A 23,050-nucleotide genomic window follows, 5' to 3' on the forward strand; every position below is an offset into this window, starting at 1 on the left:
AGAAAGTAACTATTTGTTGCTGCTGAAAATAGAATGAGTATGAATAGAAATGTGAATCAGAACAGTGAACTTGATGTTAGGAGGAGAATGCAGATAGCTAAAAGCACAAGCTGTATTTGATTCAAAAGTGGTGTCTCTTAAACCAATTTCTATACTGTATCAGTGAACTTGGTGTAATGCATCTGCTAATTACTCCCACTTCAAACTGCATTGGAACATGCCAACATAATGAGTAGGTTTCTTTCTCCCATTACTGGTGAACTGATTATTTTATTCATCCCATTAACTGTACTCAGCAGTATTTTCACTGAGGCTATTGCATTTAGCCTCTGCTAGATATTTAAAACACATTCTGAACACCTTCAATCTTCATTTGTGAATTAGGTTAGAAAATATTATTCAACACCCATCATCCATGTAAATAATCACCTTTTTGTGCACCAGGGTGACACAAAATCTCTAATCCTAAATTATAATTTAGTTCGGTTTGAAGACTTGACTCTGGCTTTTCTCCAAGCAATTCTATTCCTATTTCCTTACTGTCCCTCACCCTGCCTTCACTGACAATATCGTCCTAGAAAGTTGCCATCAGATGAATATCTTCCTGTCCCTTATTTACCAGTGTTACTTTGCCGCTACCATTGCTGTCCCAGAGTCATGACCTCTTTAAATTAATTTGTCAATATAATTTTTTGTAATCTGTTTGACATGGCCTCATGTTACAGCTAATATCATTCAGCTCATTGGTACTACAAAACACATATAATCCTCCCTAAATTAATTGCAAGCTTCAAAGGCCAGGATTCTCAGGAGTAATCACCAGGGAACTATAGATTCTCAACATCCTTCTTCAATCTCAGTCTCAACCTTGAGCACTAAAACTAGAACTAGTGATAACTGATACTTTTGAGGAAGATATAGCTGACCATACACATACCTTACATAAAACATTTGAGACCATCTTAATGCCAATAGTATAAAGCAAACACGATAGACCAGCTGGTTGAGTGCTGTTGCAACAAAAGCCTTGCACTCAACGTCAGTAAGACCAAAAGATTGATTGCGGACTTTAGAAAGGGTAAAATGAGGAAACACACACCAGTCCTCATCGAGGGATCAGAAGTGGAATGTGTGAGCAATTTCAAGTTCCTGGGGGTCACCATCTCTGTGGATCTATTCTGGGCCCAACATATCGATACTGGCACGACAGCTTCTATATTTCATTAGAAGTTTGAGGAAATTCGGTGTGTCACCAAAGACACTTACAGATTTCTACAGTGGAGAGCATACTAGCTGGCTACATCACTGTCTGGTATGGGGGTGACACTGCACAGGATCAAAATAAGCTGCAGAAAGTTGTAAATTCAGTCAGCTTTATCATGGGCACTAGCTTCCCCAGCATCCAGGACATCTTCAAGGAGTGATGCATCCATTATTAAGGATCCTTATTACTCAGGACATGCCCTCTTCTCATTGCTACCATCAGGGAGTAGGTACAGAAGCCTGAAGGCACACCAATGATTCAGGAACAGCTTGTTCCCCTCTGCCATCAGTTCTGAATGGATATTGAACCCATAAACACTAGCCCTCTGCATTTTTCTCTTTATACACTACTTATTTAATTTAACGTTTTTAATGTACTGTATATTCCGGCCAGTGACGTAGTGGAATCTGCACTGAACTTCAAAGCAAGTGGTCCTGGGTTCAAATTCAGCCGGCTCTTTGCATGCTTTCCATCCGTGCTGGGTTGATGTCAAATCAGCAACTCGGCCTTGTAAAAAATAAAGATGAGTGCTAAAGAAACTGCAAGGTTGCCACTGCAGTGTACTGCTGTTGCAAAACAACAAATGTCATGACATATGGCAATGATATTAACCCTGATTCTGATACACTTCTTGTCCTTTATAACTGTAAAGGTTGGTTAGTCAATTAGTTTCCAGTCTCTTTTTGTCAACAATGTAGACTGAACAACAGAATAGCATTAAGTATTTTGTCCAAAGTTGGTGAATGAAATATCTACAGGGAATGTTTTGTACATTGACACTGACTTAATATTATCACTTACAAGCATGTGGGCCAACGATATTGAAGCTAGACCAAGAAATGACCAAATCTTCAATTTAACCTTTCCCTTTCTTTTGTGACAGGCTGAGTTGACTTTCAGTGCTGGTGATATCATTACTGTTTACGGAGACATGGACGAAGACGGTTTCTATTACGTGAGTTTGTGAAAGTGTGCTCACGTCAAAAAAAAAATACTCTGACCTAAAAAATCCAGTATATTTGAATGAGTACACTAGATTGGTGTTGCAGTGGGATGCTAATAATCACTTTAGGATTTGTAATGTACTAAGCCAAGTCCAAGACAGATGGATGGGTGGAGAGACTTGGGTACCTTACACTATGATAAAAGAAGAATCAGATGTCTGTTGTGGCAAGAGGCAGAGGTGCCGCAGAGCTGTGCTTTGTGGTGCAATGTGGCATAATAAAGGTTGTCGAAACATGTTGTGATTGGAGATAGTAGAGATGATCTGAGGCAGTGTTCTAGTTTGTGTGGGGGTGGGGATCAGGGAATAAAGGTAAATGAGTTGGAGAGGGAAGTACAAAAAGTGGTGGTTAAGAAGGCTCCCACAGATTAAGTGCAGGATTGGAGGCTGTGCCTTTTTGGGAAATGATGGAGAGAGAGAGAAGCGGGGTGATGGAGACTGAGAGAAACAGAGAAGGACCAAGAGAGTGGTGGTGGGGGGTGGGGAGAGAGAGGAAAAGATAGCTGTGAAGCTGTGACCTGAGTTGGAGTGACAGGTATTGATGTGCCTGCCTTTTCATCAATGTGAGTTGGGCCAAATTCAGAGAGATGGATGAAAAATCCTGTTAATGATCCCTCTGCCTAATAGGTGATAATGGTGGCATAGAATTTGATTATCGTGGTCATTGGGGAATTGTGCTTCCATGAAGAACAGGGAAGTCAGTGTCAAAGACTGATGGGAATGCAGGGTCAAAATGGAGATTAGGCAGTGGTGACTATGCAGATGTCAGTGCATTGAAGGCTGGGTGGAAGAACACTGGTATGAAAAATGGAAGCTTAAAGGAATAAACCTTTCAATTCTCTGATGCACTCACAAGACATCATTAACCTGAGAAAGATCAACAATGGTGTCTCCTAAGAAATTATTTACCTGGTTTCTTCTCAGTTCTCCAGGACTATTGCACAGAAAAGTGTGTAGAAGAAAGTGATACGAGTAAGCAATTTGGCCCTTCAAGCTTGCTTTGCCATTTAGTATGAGCTAGGATGATCATCCAGGTACAATACCCTGTTCCTACTTTCTCCCCACTTCTACACTTCAGCCATTAGAAATATATTTAATTCCTTAAATACACCCAATGTTCTGGCCTCCACAACTGCCTGTGGTAATAAATTCCACAAATTCACCTCCCTCTGGTTAAAGAAATTTCTCCTCATGTCTGTATTAAATGGATGCCTCTCTATCCTGAAGCTGTGCCCTCTTGTCCTAGACTCATCCACCATGGGAAACATCATTTCCACATTTACTCTGTCTAACCGTTCAACTTTCCAAAGGTTTCAATAAGATTACCCCCTTCATCCTTCTAAATTGCGGTGAGTACAGACCCAGAGCCATCAAACGTTCCTCATATGATAACCCTTTCATTCCCGGAATCATCCTTGTGAACCTCCTCTGAACCCTCTCCAATGCCAGGACATCTTAGATGAGGAGTCCAGAACATCACATCCCTGCTCTTGTATTCTTGACCTCTTGAAATGAATGCTGACATTGCATTTGGCTTCCTCACCACTGACTCCACCTGCAAGTTAAGCTTTAGGATGTTGTGTACAAGGGCTCTCAAATCCCTTTACATCTCAGATTTTTGGATTTTCACCCTATTTAGAAAATAGTCTACGCATTTATTTCTTCTTCCAAAGTGCATGACCATGCATTTTCCAACATTGTATTTCATTTGCCCCTTTCTTGCCCATTCTCCTAATCTGTCTAAGTCCTTCTGCAGTCTACCTGTTTCCTCAACATTACCTGCCCCCACTAATCTTGGTATCATCTGCAAACTTGACCACAAAGTTATCTATTCCATTATCTAAATCATTTATGTACAGCATAAAAGAAGTGTTCCAGCACCAACCCCTGCGGAATGCCACTAGACACTGACAGCCAATCAAAAGTGGATCCTTTTATTCCCACTCACTGCCCTCTACCGGTCAGCCAATGCTCTAACCCAGGGGTCCCCAACCTTTTTCGCACTGCGGACCGGTTTCATATTAACAATATTCTTGCGGACTGGCCGACTGGGGGGTGGGGTGGGGGGTGGGGGGTGTGGTAGAGTTGCCAACGAACAAGAGTAGCAGTCAAATACGTTGGGTTTACCCAAGAAAGACTACAATGACCATGAAGCCTTGCGCGGGCACCAGTGCACATGCGTGTACGTCAATTTTTTTCTACAAATCGGTTTTGGCGATTCTGTGGGGGGGGTGTTAATCACAAACGCAATATAGGTGATAAGTGTCTAATACACTCAATTTAGTTTCTAAAAGGATTTATCTAACGAATTTAATATTAAACACACAGCGCATATTTTCCTCACATGAATATAGCAATAAGTCAATTATCAGGGGAGCTTGTAGTAAGTGTTGAACGAACTTCCAGTAGAAGTGGTAGAGGCAGGTTCGATATTATCATTTAAAGAAAAATTGGATAGGTGTATAGACAGGAAAGGAATGGAGAGCTATGGGCCGAGTGCAGGTCTGTGGGACTAGGTGAGAGTAGCGGTCGGCACGGACTAGAAGGGCAGGGATGGCCTGTTTCCATGCTGTAATTGTTAGAAGATTGAGGGGGGATCTGATTGAAACGTATAAAATCATAAAGGGATTGGACAGGCTAGATGCAGGAAGATTGTTCCCGAAGTTGGGGAAGTCCAGAACGAGGGGTCACAGTTTGAGGATAAAGGGGAAGCCTTTTAGGACCGAGATTAGGAAAAACTTCTTCACACAGAGAGTGGTGAATCTGTGGAATTCTCTGCCACAGGAAACAGTTGAGGCCAGTTCATTGGCTATATTTAAGAGGGAGTTAGATATGGCCCTTGTGGCTAAAGGGATCAGGGGGTATGGAGGGAAGGCTGGTGCAGGGTTCTGAGTTGGATGATCAGCTATGATCATACTGAATGGCGGTGCAGGCTCGAAGGGCTAAATGGCCTACTCCTGCACCTATTTTCTATGTTTCTATGTTTCTATATTGTTATATAAGTCAATAGCATCGTAACATTTTAAGTAACATTTGGATATTAAACACACAGCACATATTTTCCCCGTATGAACATATAAAATCATTGCAACACACCAGTATCGCTGAATCAGTGGGAGCCCTGGGCTTGTTTCCCTGCAACAAGACGGTGCCATCGAGGGGTGATGGGAGACAACGATTCTCGAAGGGGGTTCCTTATGTCCAGTCTATTACGCAATTTAGTTTTCGTTGCATTCCTTGCAGAGATATGTTGGAAATGGAAGCAACGTTTTCAGTGCTATCTCAGGATATTTAGCCTTGACTTTGATCCAGAATGCTGGCAGAGATGTTATGTCAAACATGCTTTTCAGCCCGCCGTCATTTTCAAGCTCGAGGAGTTGATCTCCTTACTGAGCTGACATGGATGATGCGTGCGTAATGACCTCACGTGCGTTCTGTCTCAACAGTGGGCATGACAGGGAATGAGGAAAGGTGCAGCTGACTCCTATCGCCAAATCATATTGTTTTCTCGCGGCCCAGTAGTGCATGCTTTGCGGCCTGGTGGTTGGGGACCGCTGCTCTAACCATGTCAGTATCTTTCCTATAGTACCATGGGCTCTTAACTTGGTAAGCAGCCTCATATGTGGCACCTTGTCAAAGGCTTTCTGGAAGCCCAAATATACAATATCCAGTGCATCCCCTACTTGTAATCTCAGGGACTTCCAACAGGTTTGTCAGGCAAGATTTTCCTTAAGGAAACCTTGCTGACTTTGTCCTGTCTTATCCTGTGTCACCAGGTACTCCATAAGCTCATGCTTAATAATTGACTCCAACATTTTCCAACCACTGAGGTCAGGCTAATTGGTTTATAATTCCTTTCTGCTGAATTCCTCCTTTCTTAAAGAGTAGAGTGACATTTGCAATTTTCCAGTCCTCTGACACCATGTAAAAGTCCAGTGACTTTTGAAAGATCATTACTAATGCCTCCACAATCTCTACCACTATCTCTTTCAGAACCCAAGGGTGCAGTTCATCTGGTCCGAGTGACTTATGTACCCTTGGGCCTTTCAGCTTTCTGAGCACCTTCTCCCTTGCAATAGTAACTACACTAACTTCTCTTCTCTCACAATCTTCAACATCTGGCACACTGCTTCACGCAATGTCTCCCACAGTGAAGGCCGATGTAAAATACTCATTTAGTTCATCTGCCATCTCCTTGTCCGCTGTTATTATTTCTCCAGCCTCATTTACTAGCGGTCCTATATGCACTCTCATCTCTTTTTTTTACATATTTGTAAAAGCATTTACTATCCACTTTGATTCTGTTTGCTAGCTTGTTTTCATATTTCATCTTTTCCCTCCTAATGCTTCTTTCAGTTGCTCTGAAGGTATTTAAAAGCTTCCCTATCCTCTGTCTTACCACTAATCTTTGCTTTTGCATTTGCGTTTACATTAGCTTTGACTTTCCTTGTCAGCCATGGTTGTACTATTTTGCCATTTGAGTATTCCTTTGTTTTTGGAATACATCTATCCTGCACCTTCCTCCTTTTCTCTGAAACTCACACTATTGCTGCTCTGCTGTCATCCCTGCCAAAAGATCCTTCCAATTTACTTTGGCCAGCTCCTCTTTCATACCACTAATTTCCTTTACTCCACTGAAATACTGCTACGTCAGACTTTATGTTCTCCCAATCAAATTTCAAGTTGAACTCAATCATATTGTGATCACTGCCTCCTTTTTCCTTAAGCCCCCTAATCACCTCTGGTTCATTACATAACACCCAATCCAGTATAGCTGATCCCCTAGTGGGCTCAACGACAAACTGCTCTAAAAAGCCATTTCATAGGCGTTCAACTAACTTGCTCTCTTGAGATCCATTACCAATCTGATTTTCCCAGTTGACCTGCATGTTGAAATCTCCCATCACTATCATAACTTTGCCCTTTCGATTTGCCTTTTCTATTTCCTGTTGTAGTCTGTGGTCCACATACCAGCTTCTGTTGGGAGGCCTGTATATAACTGCCATCAGGGTCCTTTTACCCTTGCAATTTCTTAACTCCACCCACAAGGATTCAACATCTTCTGTTCCTATGTCACATCTTTCTACTGATTTGATGCCATTCTTTTATTACGTTCTCTTCCTCAGTTCCTCTCACATTAACAAACTTGTGGCAATGCCACTATCACTCGCTGTTACCAGCAGAATATCAATTGTGTCCAGCCTATTTTCTTGTTAAAAACTTTCACACCTTTGTGGTTCAGGATACCATATTAATTGAAAAATTCAGTGATATATACGAGTAAGAAGTAATTGAGACTAACCACAAAGTACTCCTGGTCTTATCAATGGGGAATGTTCTTGACAAATTGGGATCTTAATGTTTATTTCAAGCAAATGGTCAAAAAGACCTATCTTCAAAAAGAATGTTCTCTAAAATGTCAATGATTTTGTCTTCTTTCACCATTTATGGTTGGCTTCATTGGCTGCATATCGTAAAATTTTAATCCTTAAGTTCCCATCTATGATCATTTACAATTTTCATTATTCAGTCATGTGATGATTTAGTTGGCGGAACAGAGTACGACAGGTTTCTGTGTTTTTAACATTAGGGAAATTTGAATGGAATATATGGGCTAGCTCCATCCAACTTCCTGGAAATGATCAGTACAGAGGAGGCAGTGGGGACAGGTGTTGGGAGTGCTGTTCCAAGGCTTCCTCAGACTGCCGTTCACAAGGAAAAACAGGTGAGACAAAGAGATCCTCTGTTGTCTAAAATGCATTATGTACTTCTGTTGTGAAATACTGGATTATATGTATAATACTTAAGTCAACCTTGCAGATATTGCACAGGAAGTTGAGACTAGGGTACTTTCCAAGGGAAGCAGGGTTAATGACAAAAAGGTTGTTGAAGGGTTCGAGAGAGAGAGAGAGAATGGAAGTATCAGGCAAGAGAAAAGGAGCAGCCAGAGAGAAGCAAAGATTATGTTGGGAATTACTTGAAGGAATTTGAAAAAGAAAGGTCATGCTGTGATGGTCAGCAGATGAATGAAGGGATAGGAAAAATATATATCAAGGGAGGAAGGAGAACTAGCTGTCTGAAAGGCTTATTAGGAGATTGTGCAGGACTTCATTGACTGTTAAGTGTGTGTGGCTTTTTACTCCCTTTTTGTAGGTTGTGAGTATCATTTAATTGACATTATTAATTTTTGTAATCTAACCGTGGGTTTTTGAACATAATCTAATTATATCCTAGTTGAACATTAATAACTGCCTTTGGACCTTTTTTACGCGTGACATTTTCGTTGAAAGTTTTTCTTCCCCTCTTATCTGATTCTAAGAGTGAGTTACCTTTCTTTGTTTTAGTTGTCCTTATTACATTAAGTATAATTTTGTTCCAACATTGATGCTCATAAAAGCTTTGTTTTTGGAGCCTTATTATCATACTCCATTTTATTATCTAGTGGATTTACAGTATAGGATATACCTTCCCTTTTAATTGTCATTTAAATAGTTCCAAATTATAAATTTGTGTATTTTAAAGAATTTAATGTAAAGAACCCTAGAATATGAACCTTACCATTAATATTCACATACTGCAAACGTGAAGTTCATTGTAGCAGACAGTAAACTGTGTTTTGCTGAGCTGCATACCTGTTTGAGGCTGATTAGAGCAGCTTGTTACTATTCAAACCTTTGTTTTCATTTTTCATTTACTCTCTCTTGTATTAGTTGTTGAGCTTTCTTTTATTATAATTCTTTTTCTCTACCTTTTTCCATGGCAACAGAGGAAGACTGTTCATTTCAAGCGGTAATTAGCGGCCAGAAGGCTTGTAAGTGTGTGTTACTGAAAATACTGCTGCAGCTTTCAAAAACTGTCATTTGCATTGCAGTATGCACACTGGATGGATATGCATTTCTGCAGGCAGCACATCAGTGCAAAGGACAGAGTTACAGGATGCAAACTGTATCTTAGAAAATGCACAAATATTAAAGCAGTTGTGCTCCTTTATGATTGTGATATCAGTATTTCATAACATAAGCACGCACTTGGGGGACAGTCGCCATCCACTATAGAATATCTACAACAATGTGGCACAGGAACAGGCTCTTCAGCCCATGATGTTGTGTCAAACCAAACTAATCCCTTCTACCTGCACAATGTCTCTATCCCTCTATTTCCTGCACATTCATGTACCTATCTAAGGCCACTGTTATATTTGCCTCCGCCACCACCCTTGTCAGTGCATTCCAGGCATCCACTGCTCTCTGTGTTTAAAAAATACTTGGTGCATATCTCTCTCTTGAACTTATGCCCTCTGACCTTAAATGCATACGCTCTAGTATTAGAAATTTCAAAGATGGAAGAAAGATATCAACTCTATCTATGGCTCTTATAAACTTCTCACCTCAGCCTCTGCTAGTCCCGAGAAAACAACCCAAGTTTGTCCAATCTCTCCTTATAGCACATGCCCTCTAATCCAGGCAGTATCGTGGTGAATCTATTCTGCACCCTCTCCAAAGCCTCCATACCCTTTCTATAATGGGACAACTAGACGAGAATGCAATTCTCCCGGCGTAGACTAATCAGAGTCTTAGAAAGCTGCAACATAACTCTATGACCTTTGAACTCCATACCTCAACTGTGTTATGCCCTCGTCTCCCATCCTACTTCTCATTTCTATTTTAGTTATGTAAAGTCTGGGCAAGGTGGATGCCAGTGAGCTGAAAGAAGTTTTTCCTGATTGGGTAATATTACTTACACCTTTCTTAAGTAGATAAAAATATCTCCCAGTGAATATCTGGTTAAAAACTAAAGAAGGCACAATCAGTAGAGATGTGCAGAGATGCAGTTAAACACCTATCTGGTGCAGTGGTGTACTTAATTACCAAGAGGTGATATTTGCAGGCATAGCTGACAGTTCAGGAACAGTGTAAATCCCAGAGATGTAATTAAGTTGCCAGGGTGAATGGATGTGCTAGATTCCCAAGGTTTCAGTGATACATTTAAATTCCTGGAGTAGCTGAACTATGGTTGGATGTGTAGGAATTATGCAACAGACTCTATTTCAAATTGACAGAAGTTCACTTCCCTACTCCCAACAATTTTGTGTTATATACCACAATATATCATCTCCCACTGCCAGAGAAAACTTAAGTGGTGGTGTTGCTCAACAAATGCCTAATATTTATATGAGGCGCAAACGTCCCCGAAAGCACAAGGCTGTCCAAGATCAGAGCATTGCCAGTTACAAAACTGAAAACAAATTAAATTCCAAATTATGGGGAATGAACAAAAAGATTTTGATTCCATTTGCAATTCACAGAAAAATAAATCAAAATATAACTGTCAACAGATTATAGGCGGCACGGCAGGTTTGCCTATTATCATGCTCTTCTAGCTATGTCCTTTGCACAGTTTGTAAGCGTAGGTCTTCATGAGTGCACTCACCTATAGTCATGTTGTATAGCTAATAGCATAGTAGATGTGCTTGCTATATCACCACGCTTGATTTAACTACAACGGGATTTGCCCTTAAATTAGGTTAACTGAATCCATCTCCAGTAGCTAATTCTCTGTATTCACTTTTATTCTTGCAATGTAGATATAGCTGACTGCCAATCTTTATTGTCCATTCTCATTTGTCCATAAATTGAGGAGACAGTAAAGAATCAACCCCTTTGATATAACTAGAATCACTTATAGGCTAGATCAGGTAAGGATAGCAGATCTAATTTGTTACAAAATATTAGTGATGCCAATAGGTTTTCAGGGCAGTCTAGCAGTTCATGATTACTGTTAGTCAAACTTTTTAAATTAATATTAATCCTTGTGTTACTTCCAACATGTAGCTTAGTAGACAAGCAGAGCTGAATTATCCATTAGTGTTGATCAGGAGAACAAATACTTAATTAAAATTAACTTATACTTACGACTTTATCTTCTTAATGGTACATAGGTATAGCTGTGCATGTACTTGGCATTTAGACATAATTTATTAAGTTTACCCCTTTGCTGGTGAGTCATCCAGAGATATAGGAAAAGTGCTGTCGGCTGAAGGTGAGCTAGTTACAGTGTAGCAAAAGGTAGAGCTCAAGCCTTGGAAGATCTGATAGCCAAGGTGTTTTTATGTTGCTTATAGTAGGTATTTCCAGTTGATAAAAATTAAAAGTTGATCTTACTAGCACATGCCTCCTTGTTTGCTTAGCATGCTCCTACCACCATTGCTTAACAATATTCAGCCTAGAGCTTATGAATAAATGTTAAGTGATTATTCTAACCCACAGTTGTCAATCTATCAGATAAACTGTAGTCTGTGCTTCAGGATCATGCATGTTTAATCGTAAATATGGAAAAAAGTCAAGCATTTAATTCTAAAAGGTTTCTCAGGTCTATTGAAAAGGAAAAAGTGCATCATAGAATGCACAATGGTGTCTGCTTTCCTACTAAGAAGAGCACAAATAACTACAGTAGAACTCCAAGAATATGTTATCCAAATGTTTTGGAAATTCTGAATGGATCAGCACCCAGCTCATCAAGTTTGGTTTTCCACATTCCCTTTCAACAGACCAGACACCTTATACCCACGTGCCCTTTAAAACCACTTGGTGCAGTTTCCCATGCTGCCTTCCATCTCAAATAGACCGTTTTCTCACACTGCCTTTAAACAGACACAGTTCACTGAAACATTTATTACATTTTTGTACATCCTCTTAAAAAGCAGAGTTGCAAGTGTGCTGGGCTGTTAATAGGAACAATATTCATTAGTGCGGAAAATCTGCCAATTCAGCACCACAAAATTCACAAGACTGCTTGATAATGGAGTTTTACTGGACAGTATCTGGCTCACCTCTTATCAACTTGTGAAGTTGCATATATTTATATTAATGAAGTGGTTAGCTCAATATTAAGATGTAATCTTGTCATCTGGAGTGTATTTTGTCAGCCAGTCAATTGGTGAAATCTCTATCATCTTCCGTCAGGAGTATTTGTGCTGTTTATAATGTCATGCTTTTGTTGAACACAATACAAAACAGCTCTCACATTAGAGGTATGTGGTCATTGTTATCAAAATATGGCATTTGTGCCTAATACTCTACTGTGTCTTCCTGCAAGTTTGGCCCATTGTTTGCCCTTAAACCATGACAAGTGAGCTGCAGGTAAGAATCAGAAAAAAGGGCATGATCAATAAAGAATGTGCTGCTCAGTTTTAATCGGTATATCAAAGTGATACAATCCCAGGGGTCTATTTCTTCAGTACTGGCAGCTTTTAAAACATCATTATTTTGATTTCAGTGAATTCATGTCAATGGATTTTTTTTTTGGTTGCTCAGGTGCATATGTCACAAATGTGTAAATGACATTGAGGGATTGATACAAAGCGTTCTCATTTCACGGTAACAGGGAGGTAAAGACAAACACCAGCAGATTGGGTGTGATTAAGAAGGAAGATACAAGAAGCCCCATTCAAGAGTGAGATACCTTCACACCACAGGAATAAATGTAAAAAAAAAACTTATATTTAGGTAAATTTTCATAAATAAAATTTTTAGGGCAATAGAATAAAATGAAATCTAAATATGCCGTAGGTATTTTTCAAGGCTTATTTGCATATTCCTATCTAATTTATGGCCTCTGTAGACTATAGACATAGGAGCAGAATTATCCTATTCAGCCTATTGAGTCTATTCCACCATTCGATCCTAACTGATTTAGCCTCATTTGCCTCTCAGCCTCATTTTCCTGCCTTCTCCGTGTAACCCGTGCTCTTAATAATCAAGAACCTATTGACCTCCAACTTAAATATACGCAATGACTTGACCTCCACAGCCATCTGTGGCAACGAATTCCACAGATTCACCACCCTCAGGTTAAAGAAATTCCTCTTCAACTCAGTTCTAAAAGAATTTTGTTCTATTCTGAGGCTGTGCCCTCTGGTCTTAGATTCCCCCAGCATTGGAAAATACCCACTCTAGCTAGGACTTTCAATATTCGATAGATTCCAGTGAGTTCCCACTAATTCTTCTAAACTCCAGCAAGCACATGTCCAGAGCCATCAAGTGCTCTTCATACATTAACTTTTTAATTCCTAGGATCATCCTCATGAAACTCAGTTAGATCTTCTCCAAAACCAGCACATACTTTCTTAGATAAGGGACCCAAAACTGCTCATAATAATATAAATGTGCCTTGATAAGTGTCTTAAAAAGCCTCAACATGAAATTCATGCTTTTATAGAAACCATAGAAACTACAGCACAGAAACAGGCCTTTTGGCCCTTCTTGGCTGTGCCGACCATTTTCTGCCTAGTCCCACTGACCTGCACACGGACCATATCCCTCCATACACCTCCCATCCATGTATCTGTCCAATCTATTCTTAAATGTTAAAAAAGAACCCACATTTACCACCTCGTCTGGCAGCTCATTCCATACCCCCACCACTCGCTGTGTGAAGGAGCTCCCCCCAATGTTCCCTTTAAACTTTTCCCCCCTCACCCTTAACCCATGTCCTCTGGTTTTTTTCTCCCCTTGCCTCATTGGAAAAAGTCTGCTTGCATTCACTCTATCTATACCCATCATAATTTTATATACCTCTATCAAATCTCCCCTCATTCTTCTACGCTCCAGGGAATAAAGTCCTAACCTATTCAACCTTTCTCTGTAACTGAGTTTCTCAAGTCCCGGCAACATCCTTGTAAACCTTCTCTGCACTCTTTCAAGCAACACACATAAAAGTTGCTGGTGAACGCAGCAGGCCAGGCAGCATCTCTAGGAAGAAACGTCGACTGCACCTCTTCCTAGAGATGCTGCCTGGCCTGCTGCGTTCACCAGCAACTTTTATGTGTGTTGCTTGAATTTCCAGCATCTGCAGAATTCCTGTTGTCTGCACTCTTTCAACCTTATTTATATCCTTCCTGTAATTTGGTGACCAAAACTGAACACAATACTCCAGATTCGGCCTCACCAATGTCTTATACAACCTCATCATAACATTCCAGCTCTTATACTCAATACTTTGATTAATAGAGGCCAATGTACCAAAAGCTCTCTTTACAACTCTATCTACCTGTGATGCTACTTTTAAGGAATTTTGTATCTGTATTCCCAGATCCCTCTGTTCCACTGCACTCCTCAGTGCCTTACCATTAACCCTGTATGTTCTACCTTGGTTTGTCCTTCAAACGTGCAATACCTCACACTTGTCTGTATTAAACTCCATCTGCCATTTTTCAGCCCATTTTTCCAACTGGTCCAAGTCCCTCTGCAGGCTCTGAAACCTTCCTCACTGTCTACTACACCTCCAATCTTTGTATCATCAGCAAATTTGCTGATCCAATTTACCACATTATCATCCAGATCATTGATATAGATGACAAATAACAATGGACCCAGCACTGATCCCTGTGGCACGCCACTAGTCACAGGCCTCCACTCGGAGAAGCAATTCTCTACTACCACTCTTTGGCTTCTTCCATTGAGCCAATGTCTAATCCAATTTACCACTTCTCCATGTATACCTAGCGACTGAATTTTCCTAACTAACCTCCCATGCGGGACCTTGTCAAAGGCCTTACTGAAGTCCATGTAGACAATATCCACTGCCTTCCCTTCATCCACTTTTGTGGTAACCTCCTCAAAACTCCAATAGATTGGTCAAACATGACCTACTACGCACAAAGCCATGTTGACTCTCCCTAATAAGTCCCTGTCTATCCAAATGCTTGTAGATTCTGTCTCTTAGTACTCCCTCCAATAACTTACCTACTACCGACGTTAAACTTACTGGCCTATAATTTCCCGGATTACTTTTCGATCCTTTTTTAAACAATGGAACAACATGAGCCACTCTCCAATTCTCCGGCACCTCACCTGTAGACAGCGACATTTTAAGTATTTCTGCCAGGGCCCCTGCAATTTCAACACTAGTCTCCTTCAAGGTCCGAGGGAACACCCTGTCAGGTTCCAGGAATTTATCCACTTTAATTTTCCTCAAGACAGCAAGGACCTTCTCCTTTTCAATCTGTACAGTTTCCATGATCTCACTACTTGTTTCCCTTAATTCCATAGACTTCATGCCAGTTTCCTTAGTAATTACAGACGCAAAAATCCTCCCCCATTTCCTTTGGTTCCGCACATAGCCGACCACTCTGATCTTCAAGAGGACCAATTTTATCCCTTACAATCCTTTTGCTCTTAATATACCTGTAAAAGTTCTTTGGATTATCATTCACTTTGACTGCCAAGGCAACCTCATGTCCTCTTTTAGCCCTCCTGATTTCCTTAAGTATTTTCTTGCACTTCTTATACTCCTCAAGCACCTTATTTACTTCCTGCTTCCTATACATATCATACAACTCCCTCTTCTTCTTTATCAGAGTTGCAATATCCCTTGAGAACCAAGGTTCCTTATTCCTATTCACTTTGCCTTTAATCCTAACAGGAACATACAAATTCTGCACTCTCAAAATTTCTCCTTTGAAGGCTTGCCACCTACCGATCACATCCTTGCCAGAGAACAACCTGTCCCAGTCCACTCTTTTTAGATCCTTTCTCATTTCTTCAAATTTGGCCTTCTTCCATTTCAGAACCTCAACCCTAGGACCAGATCTATCCTTGTCCATGATCAAGTTGAAACTACTGGTGTTATGATCACTGGAACCAAAGTGCTCCCCTACACAGACTTCCGTCACTTGTCCTAACTCGTTTCCTAACAGGAGATCCAATATTGCATCCCCTCTAGTTGGTCCCTCTATATATTGATTTAGAAAACTTTCCTGAACACATTTTACAAACTCTAAACCATCTTGACCCCTAACAGTATGGGAGTCCCAATCAATATGTGGAAAAAGAAAATCCCCTACCACCACAACTTTATGTTGCCTGCTATCTCTCTGCAGATTTGCTCTTCCAATTCTCGTTGACTATTGGGTGGTCTGTAATACAATCCCACTAATGTGGCCATACTTTTCCTGTTTCACAGCTCCACCCATAAGGACTCAATAGACAAGCCCTCTAATCTGTCCTACCTGAGCACTGCTGTAATATTTTCCCTAACAAGCAATGCTACTCCCCCACCTTTCATTCCTCTGCCTCGATCACATCTGAAACATCGGAACCCTGGAATATTAAGCTGCCAGTCCTGCCCCTCCTGTAGCCAAGTTTCACTAATTGCTATAACGTCATAATTCCACGTGTCAATCCACGCCCTCAACTCATCCGCCTTCCCGGCAATACTCCTAGCATTGAAATATATACACCTCAGAAGATTTTTACCACCACTCACAACCTTTCTATTAGCAGATTTGCTTGAACTTTTAACATCATTTATTTTCACCCCAGCCACACTGTCAGCTCTGGCACTCTGGTTCCCATCCCCCTGCAAATCTAGTTTAAAGCCTCCCCAATAGCACTAACAAACCTCCCTGAAAGGAAATTGGTCCCCCTGTAGTTCAAGTGTAAGCCGTCTCTCTTGTACAGGTCCCACCTGCCCCAGAAGAGGTCCCAATTATCCTGAAATCTGAAACCCTGCCCCCTACACCAGTTCCTCAGCCACTTGTTCATCCTCCAGAGCATCCCATTCCTACCCTTACTGGCATGTAGCACAGGTAGCAATCCTGAGATTACCATCCTCGAGGTCCTGCTTTTCAACTTCCTACCAAGCTCCCTATACTCACTCTCCAGGACCTCCTCACTCTTCCTTGCTATGTCATTGGTACCGATATGCACCACGACATCTGGCTGATCACCCTCCCACTTCAGAATGTCATGCAATCGATCAGAGACATCCTTGACCCTGGCACCCGGGAGGCAACAAACCATCCTGGATTCTCTGTCACGACCACAGAACCTCCTATCTGTACCTCTAACTATCGAGTCCCCTATCACTAGGAAAAAGCTCTCCTCTTTTTCCACCCTCCCTTCTGCACTGCAGAGCCAGACTCAGTGCCAGAGATCCGGCTACTGCAGCTTGTCCCAGGTAAGTCATCCCCCCCCAACAGTATCCAATGCGGTATACTGCAAACTTGACCACAAAGCCATCAATTTCGTTGTCTAGATCATTAACATATAATGTGAATGGCAGCAGTCCCAAAACCAACCCTTGTAGAACACCTCTAGTCACTGGCTGCCAACCAGAAGAGTCCTCCTTTATTCCCACCCTTCGCTTCCTGCCAGTCATATGTTACTACCTTTCCTATAATACCATGGGCTCTTATTCCTGTATATGAAGTGTGCTCAGGTATGAAATTAGACAATTTCTGTACCTGTTGTGCTACTGTTCATATGATTCAAGTAGATGTCAGGACAAACAAGAGACCCTGCAGATGCTAAAAATCTTGAGCAACACACACAAAGATGCTGCCTGACCTGATGAGTTTGCTCCAGCATGTTGTGTGTGTTAATTTGTAATAATGCCAGGTTCAGTTTGAAAAAGTGTGGAGATCCACTACTATTATATGCAGGTCAATTATTCAGGAATCTCTTTGCTTTGCATAGAATATTGCTGTACTTGATCTCGTAGCAATGTTTGCTAAGGTAAGAATTAATTTTTGATTAAGAAGCCTTTTGTTATTCTGATAAGTGTGATTAAAAACCTGTGAAATGCCAATTAGCTATTCTTTGAGAAAATTGAAACTTTGAAAGAACAGAAATGACATGACAATGACTGATAAGATTTGCAGAATTTGAACATTTAACAAGTGGTGTGACTGACTATTGACATGCTATATGTTAGCACAGGTGCATTCATGTGCACTACTGTTTTACTGACATTTGATCTGATCTCAGTGAAATTATTCTATAGTATGTTCTTTCCTGTACTATATCAATGACTTTTGTTCTAATTTCCTCCCATCAGCTAAACTTGGATGAGGCAGAAGTTTCAAATCCTGTTGTACCAATGAACATTCAATCCAGTATTACAGCAGGGTGTTTGGATAATCACGGATGCAATGAGAATTCAAATAGCAAGAAGAAAAAGGGCTTTTTTTCAAAAGGAAAGAAACTATTCAAAAGATTGGGATCAAGTAAACGAGAATAACTCACCTCAAATCCATCAAAAAAGAGAAGCTGCCAGTCGAGATTCAGTAAACTTTGATTAACTCATCTAGAATCCTGAAGAGAATAACCAGAGAGTCACCAAAAAGGATAAAGGAATACAATCAAAATAGCAAGGAGGATCCAATCCCACTGGAAGAATATATCCAATCTGGGATAAATTGATTGAGTGTTTCCCAAATGGAGTCCCCCAAAAGAAACGGGTCACACCTGGATCCAGCAAAAGGTGTTTGCTATTTCCACCCAACTTCCAGTAAATGGCAAATTCACTTGAGACCAGTAAATCAGGATGAATCTCACCTGGAAGTTGGTAGGCTTTGAATATGCACAAAATCTCAACAGATTGTTACTGTTGAAGAGAGATTGTATTCTAAAATGCAGAATATTTTCTGCTGTGAACGATGGAGAAACCTCCATCTTTTATTCATTTCACAATTATTAATATTGTAATTCACTGATAACTTGGTCAACACAATTAGTTCTTGCTGAGCAGTAATCACATCTACTGATAAAGAGAATGCCTTTCACCAGACTGTAATAACTGCAATCCAAGAATTATGTAGCCTGCAGGAAATATACACATCATCTCATCTGTAACTGTTAAAAGACAAGTGACAAATTACATTCATGCATTAATATAGCTGTGACAGCTTATCAACCCAGAAAATAGGTTTTTTTTCCCAAGTAACTGTATAGCAGCTTTGTTTATGCTTTGAAGTGGTATAAATCTCTCCATTTCATATAATTCAGAGTCAGGCAGGCTGTGGAATCTCGAGCACATAAACAGAGATGTACCAGGGCCCGGCTGACTAGTTGCGTTAACAGTGACAAGAAGAATGTACTTGAGTGGTAAACTCATGTTGGTTGCCAGACAAGTCTTGCTACTTAATTTCTCTGAATTTCATGCAGTGGTGAATCAGTCACCTTTTATCAGTAGGGTTTTTCTTGCATTGTTCTCATTTACCAAATCCAGAATGGAACGAGTACAGTGCAAGAGTTTATAATCTGGACCCCAATTCTAATGTTTGCTTTGTCACTGAAGAAAACACATTAAAAGATTCCTCTATATAATGAGATGGAAAAGTAAAATGGAACCTTGTTATTCTTCATCTGATACCAGATGCTGAAATTCTGTGAGCATTGCAGAGATTTCTAAGTAATCAGCTGGGTATAAAGCTGGTAGATGACAACTTTTGAGGAAACTGTCCATCTCTGATCCACATCTGCCTATGCATGGGTAACCAGAAGGTTATCCTCTGCCTTATTCAAGAAAGACATCTCAATGAATTACAAAGTGTGAAAATAGAATTCACTTGCCAATCGCAATACCCTGCCAGTATTCAGCTACACCCTGAGTTGGCAGCACACTTGCTTTGTGTTCCAGGCTCCTGACCAGCTGTCAGACATAAAATAGAACTTATTTTCATATGTTTAAGATAAGCCATCATGTTTGAATTCTAGCACGTGGCTTTATAATATACAATCAAAAGATTTTGTAAAAAAAGAGTTTATATGATTGATTTTGACATTTGTAAATAGTTCTACTTCTTGTTTTGCATGTATTGTTGGAACTGTGTCCAACTACTCTGCATGGAGTGGTGTGAGCAGATCCTTAGCCCTTACAGTCAACCTATTTCTTTATTTCTACATAGAAATGTTTTTACTGAAATAAAGTCTATTTTCACAGAAAATGCCCTGTATAATGAATTTTTTAAACTGCAGAGGCTTTTATTAGGCAAGGATAATGAGGATAGGCAGGGAGCACAGACAGACAACTATAGAAAACTCAGGAACAATGAGCCAAGGCCAAGGGAAGCATGAAGGTACAGTACTGGGTTGACACCACAAGCAGTCCAGACGTAACTGCTGCAAGATCATGTGGAAGGACAATAGGAGTGGAAATGTCACAACAAGAAGTGGTGATAGGTAGGTGATGAGATTTCAAGAGGAACAGCAAATACAAGAATGCTAGCAACGTAGGATTGGAAACAGTAGGAAGTAGTTACAGCAATGTCCGTTGTGAACAGAACAATAGTGTACCAGTTGATACTTCTTGGATTTGCCTCTATTGAATTGTAGAATTTATTTTAATCAGTTTAAATGGGTAGGTAGTCATGAGTCTGACCAATGTTCAACAGCAGGATGCACTCAGAAACAAACCAAATATCTCAAACCTGGAAGGGAACTTTGACAGCATGTCTGTCCTATTCTGTCATTTATTTATCGTCCTTGACCTAACTGCCTGTGACTTACTTCTCACCTCAGAACTACTAGTTTATGACTATTGTTTTATCACTTTGTTCAAAGTTCTATTCAACCATTTATATTCCTCGACTGAGCTCCAACACTCTTCCTTACAGAAATGGCCATTGGATTTTCTAGCCTTGTAAGAATTGTTAGTATGCTATTTCACACCCCTTTACTAAAATATTACAACCACTTAGCATTGAGCAGCATCGCAGAGTGACAGTGAGCTTATGTAGTTGGTGATAAAATTTAATAAAAGTTGCAATTAATTAGAGAAGCTTTAATTGTTACATGTAGTGTGCATTGAAACATGCAGTGAAATGCATTGTTTGCATCAATGACCAGCACAATTGAAGGATTGTGTTGGGGGCAGCCTGCAAACGTTGCCACACTTCCAGCAGCAACATCGCGTGCTCACTACTCACTAACATAGCATGCCCCTAACGCCACCTTTGGAATGTGGGACGAACCAGAGGAAACCCATGTGGGCACAGGGAGATAGTGTGCCCGGTCCTACCGATAGCTCTGTACAGACAGTGGCAGGAAACAAAACCCAGTCAGTGATCACTGGAACACTGAAGTGTTGCACTAACCGCTACACTACTGTGCCACCCACACAATTATCTAATTTTACACAGATACTTGTGTTAACTAAGTAGCTGTTAACATGGCCCTTTAGCATTCCTACTGCTGAAAAATCTTTTTCTAACATCTCACCAACACTATTGCTGGCAACTTCCTTCAGAAGACATTGGTTGAAATCCTTGGCATTTTGGGTTGGTTGGGTGATGGACCCATAGACCAGTGATTTTATTTTTCTCTATGATTTTTTAAAAAAATCTTCCTATGTTCTAAATTATCCACTGTTCTTGGTTGGTTGGGATACTTAAGAGTTCATGCACTGGTTACTGATGGATATTAAAGAACAGCAGCTAAAATATGAAAGATCTCTTCGTCTGTATTTGACTCAGGCTGCAGGATGAGATCTGCCACAATGACTAAGCAACTATTTTACATTTCACAGGATTCCCCCCTTTTTCTTTCCTCTCCTGCTGCTAATTCTAATTACAAACCATATTTTTCTCATATTTTAAAGAAATGGCTCCAAACTTCCTTAATCAAAACAAATCATGTATAGTTTCAAACAGAAAATTGCTAGACGCACTCAGCAGGTCAAGCAAGAACACACACAAAATGCTGGATGACTGAGCTAGCCCGACGATATCTATGGAAGGAAATGAACAGTTGACAGTTTGAACTGAGATGCTTCAACAGGACTAGGAAGGAAGGAGGCAGAAGCCAGAATAAAAAGGTAAAGTGGTAGAGGTGAGTCCAGCTGAGGTGGGGAGGGGGAGGGGGATGGGGCGGGCGAGGAAGCTAATGGGGATGAAAAAGGATGTGGGATGCTAGAAGGTGATAGGTGAAAGAGGTAAATGACTGATGAAGGAGGAATTTGATAGCAGAAGACAGGCAAAGGAATCGAGGGAAGGTGAGAGGGGAATCAGAAGGAGGTAATAGGCAGGGACCTGGGAGTGGGGAGAAAGGAAGAGAAGGGATGAGAGCCACCAGAATTAGGGTAAAAAGATGGGCAGGGTAAGGAAAACAGTAGAGTTGTTACTGAAAGTTAGAAAATTTGAAATTTACGCCTCAATCGGACAAGCAATTTCAGGTGCGTAAAAAGAGTTAGCTTTCAGTCTGGACAACGACTAAGATTTTAAAGGCAGAGCCTTGCAGCGGTTCCTCTGAGCTAAGGAGTGACCAATCAGCAAGAGGGATTTATTAGAAAGGGCCAATAAAAATAGCACAGCTGCAAGCAGAGCGGTCACTCATCAAGTGTGTCAGTGTTTAGAGTGCCTTTGGCTCATCAGGCTCAGGTGAGGTTAAATATTTGATGGGCTTTTCTCTTTTTGTTCTTATTTGTTCATCCTTATACGTTAGGGCATAAGAGTGTCGTGAGAATGGCTCCAGGGGCAGTGGTTTGTACTATGCTGGAGATGTGGGAAGCCTGGGAGACCACCAGTTTTCCAGATAAACACATCTACACCAGGTGCACCGAGCTGCAGCTCCTGAGAGAATGAATTAAGCTGCTGCTCGATAACTTTTGATTCATATGGGAGAATGAGGAGGTGATAGCTGGGAGCTACAGAGGAGATAGTCACCCTTAGATTGCAGGAAACAGGTAACTGAGTTACTGTCAGGAGAAGGAGGTGAATGCGCAGCCAGTGCAGTGTAGACCTAAGGGTGTCCCCCTCAATAATAAATATACAACTTTAGATACCATTGAGGGGGCAACCTACTGGGGGGGGGGAGCCATAGTGACTGGGTCTCTGGTACTGAATCTGGGGCTGTGTCTCAGAAGAGCAGAGAGGTGAAGAGGACTGCAGTGTTGATACAAGATTCCATAGTAAGAGGAACAGAAATAAGGTTCTGTGGGCACGGCAGAGACACCCAGATGGTGTGTTGCTTCCCTGGTGCCAGGATCTTGGATTGGGTCCATGG

The 23,050-nt window shown here is 40.8% G+C and overlaps 1 protein-coding gene across 7 annotated transcripts in view; it reads left to right on the forward strand.

The window, feature by feature from the left end:
- LOC140187588 (RIMS-binding protein 2-like) overlaps nt 1–19,988 on the forward strand; it is a 338,771-nt gene extending 318,783 nt beyond the window's left edge. For 6 of the 7 annotated variants that reach the window (XM_072243038.1, XM_072243043.1, XM_072243045.1 and 3 more), the window contains 3 exons: nt 2,148–2,219; nt 7,858–7,992; nt 18,105–19,988. In XM_072243038.1, the coding sequence (XP_072099139.1) occupies nt 2,148–2,219; nt 7,858–7,992; nt 18,105–18,287 (390 nt within the window). In that variant the 3' untranslated portion in view covers nt 18,288–19,988. Of the gene's footprint in view, nt 1–2,147; nt 2,220–7,857; nt 7,993–9,033; nt 9,079–18,104 lie in introns of all 7 variants that reach the window. The other variant, XM_072243044.1, reaches the window with a different exon arrangement.
- Nucleotides 19,989–23,050: the final 3,062 nt, after the last annotated feature.

The sequence above is a fragment of the Mobula birostris genome, chromosome 25, assembly GCF_030028105.1.
Source record: "Mobula birostris isolate sMobBir1 chromosome 25, sMobBir1.hap1, whole genome shotgun sequence".
In the NCBI taxonomy this organism is placed as follows: Eukaryota; Metazoa; Chordata; class Chondrichthyes; order Myliobatiformes; family Myliobatidae; genus Mobula; species Mobula birostris.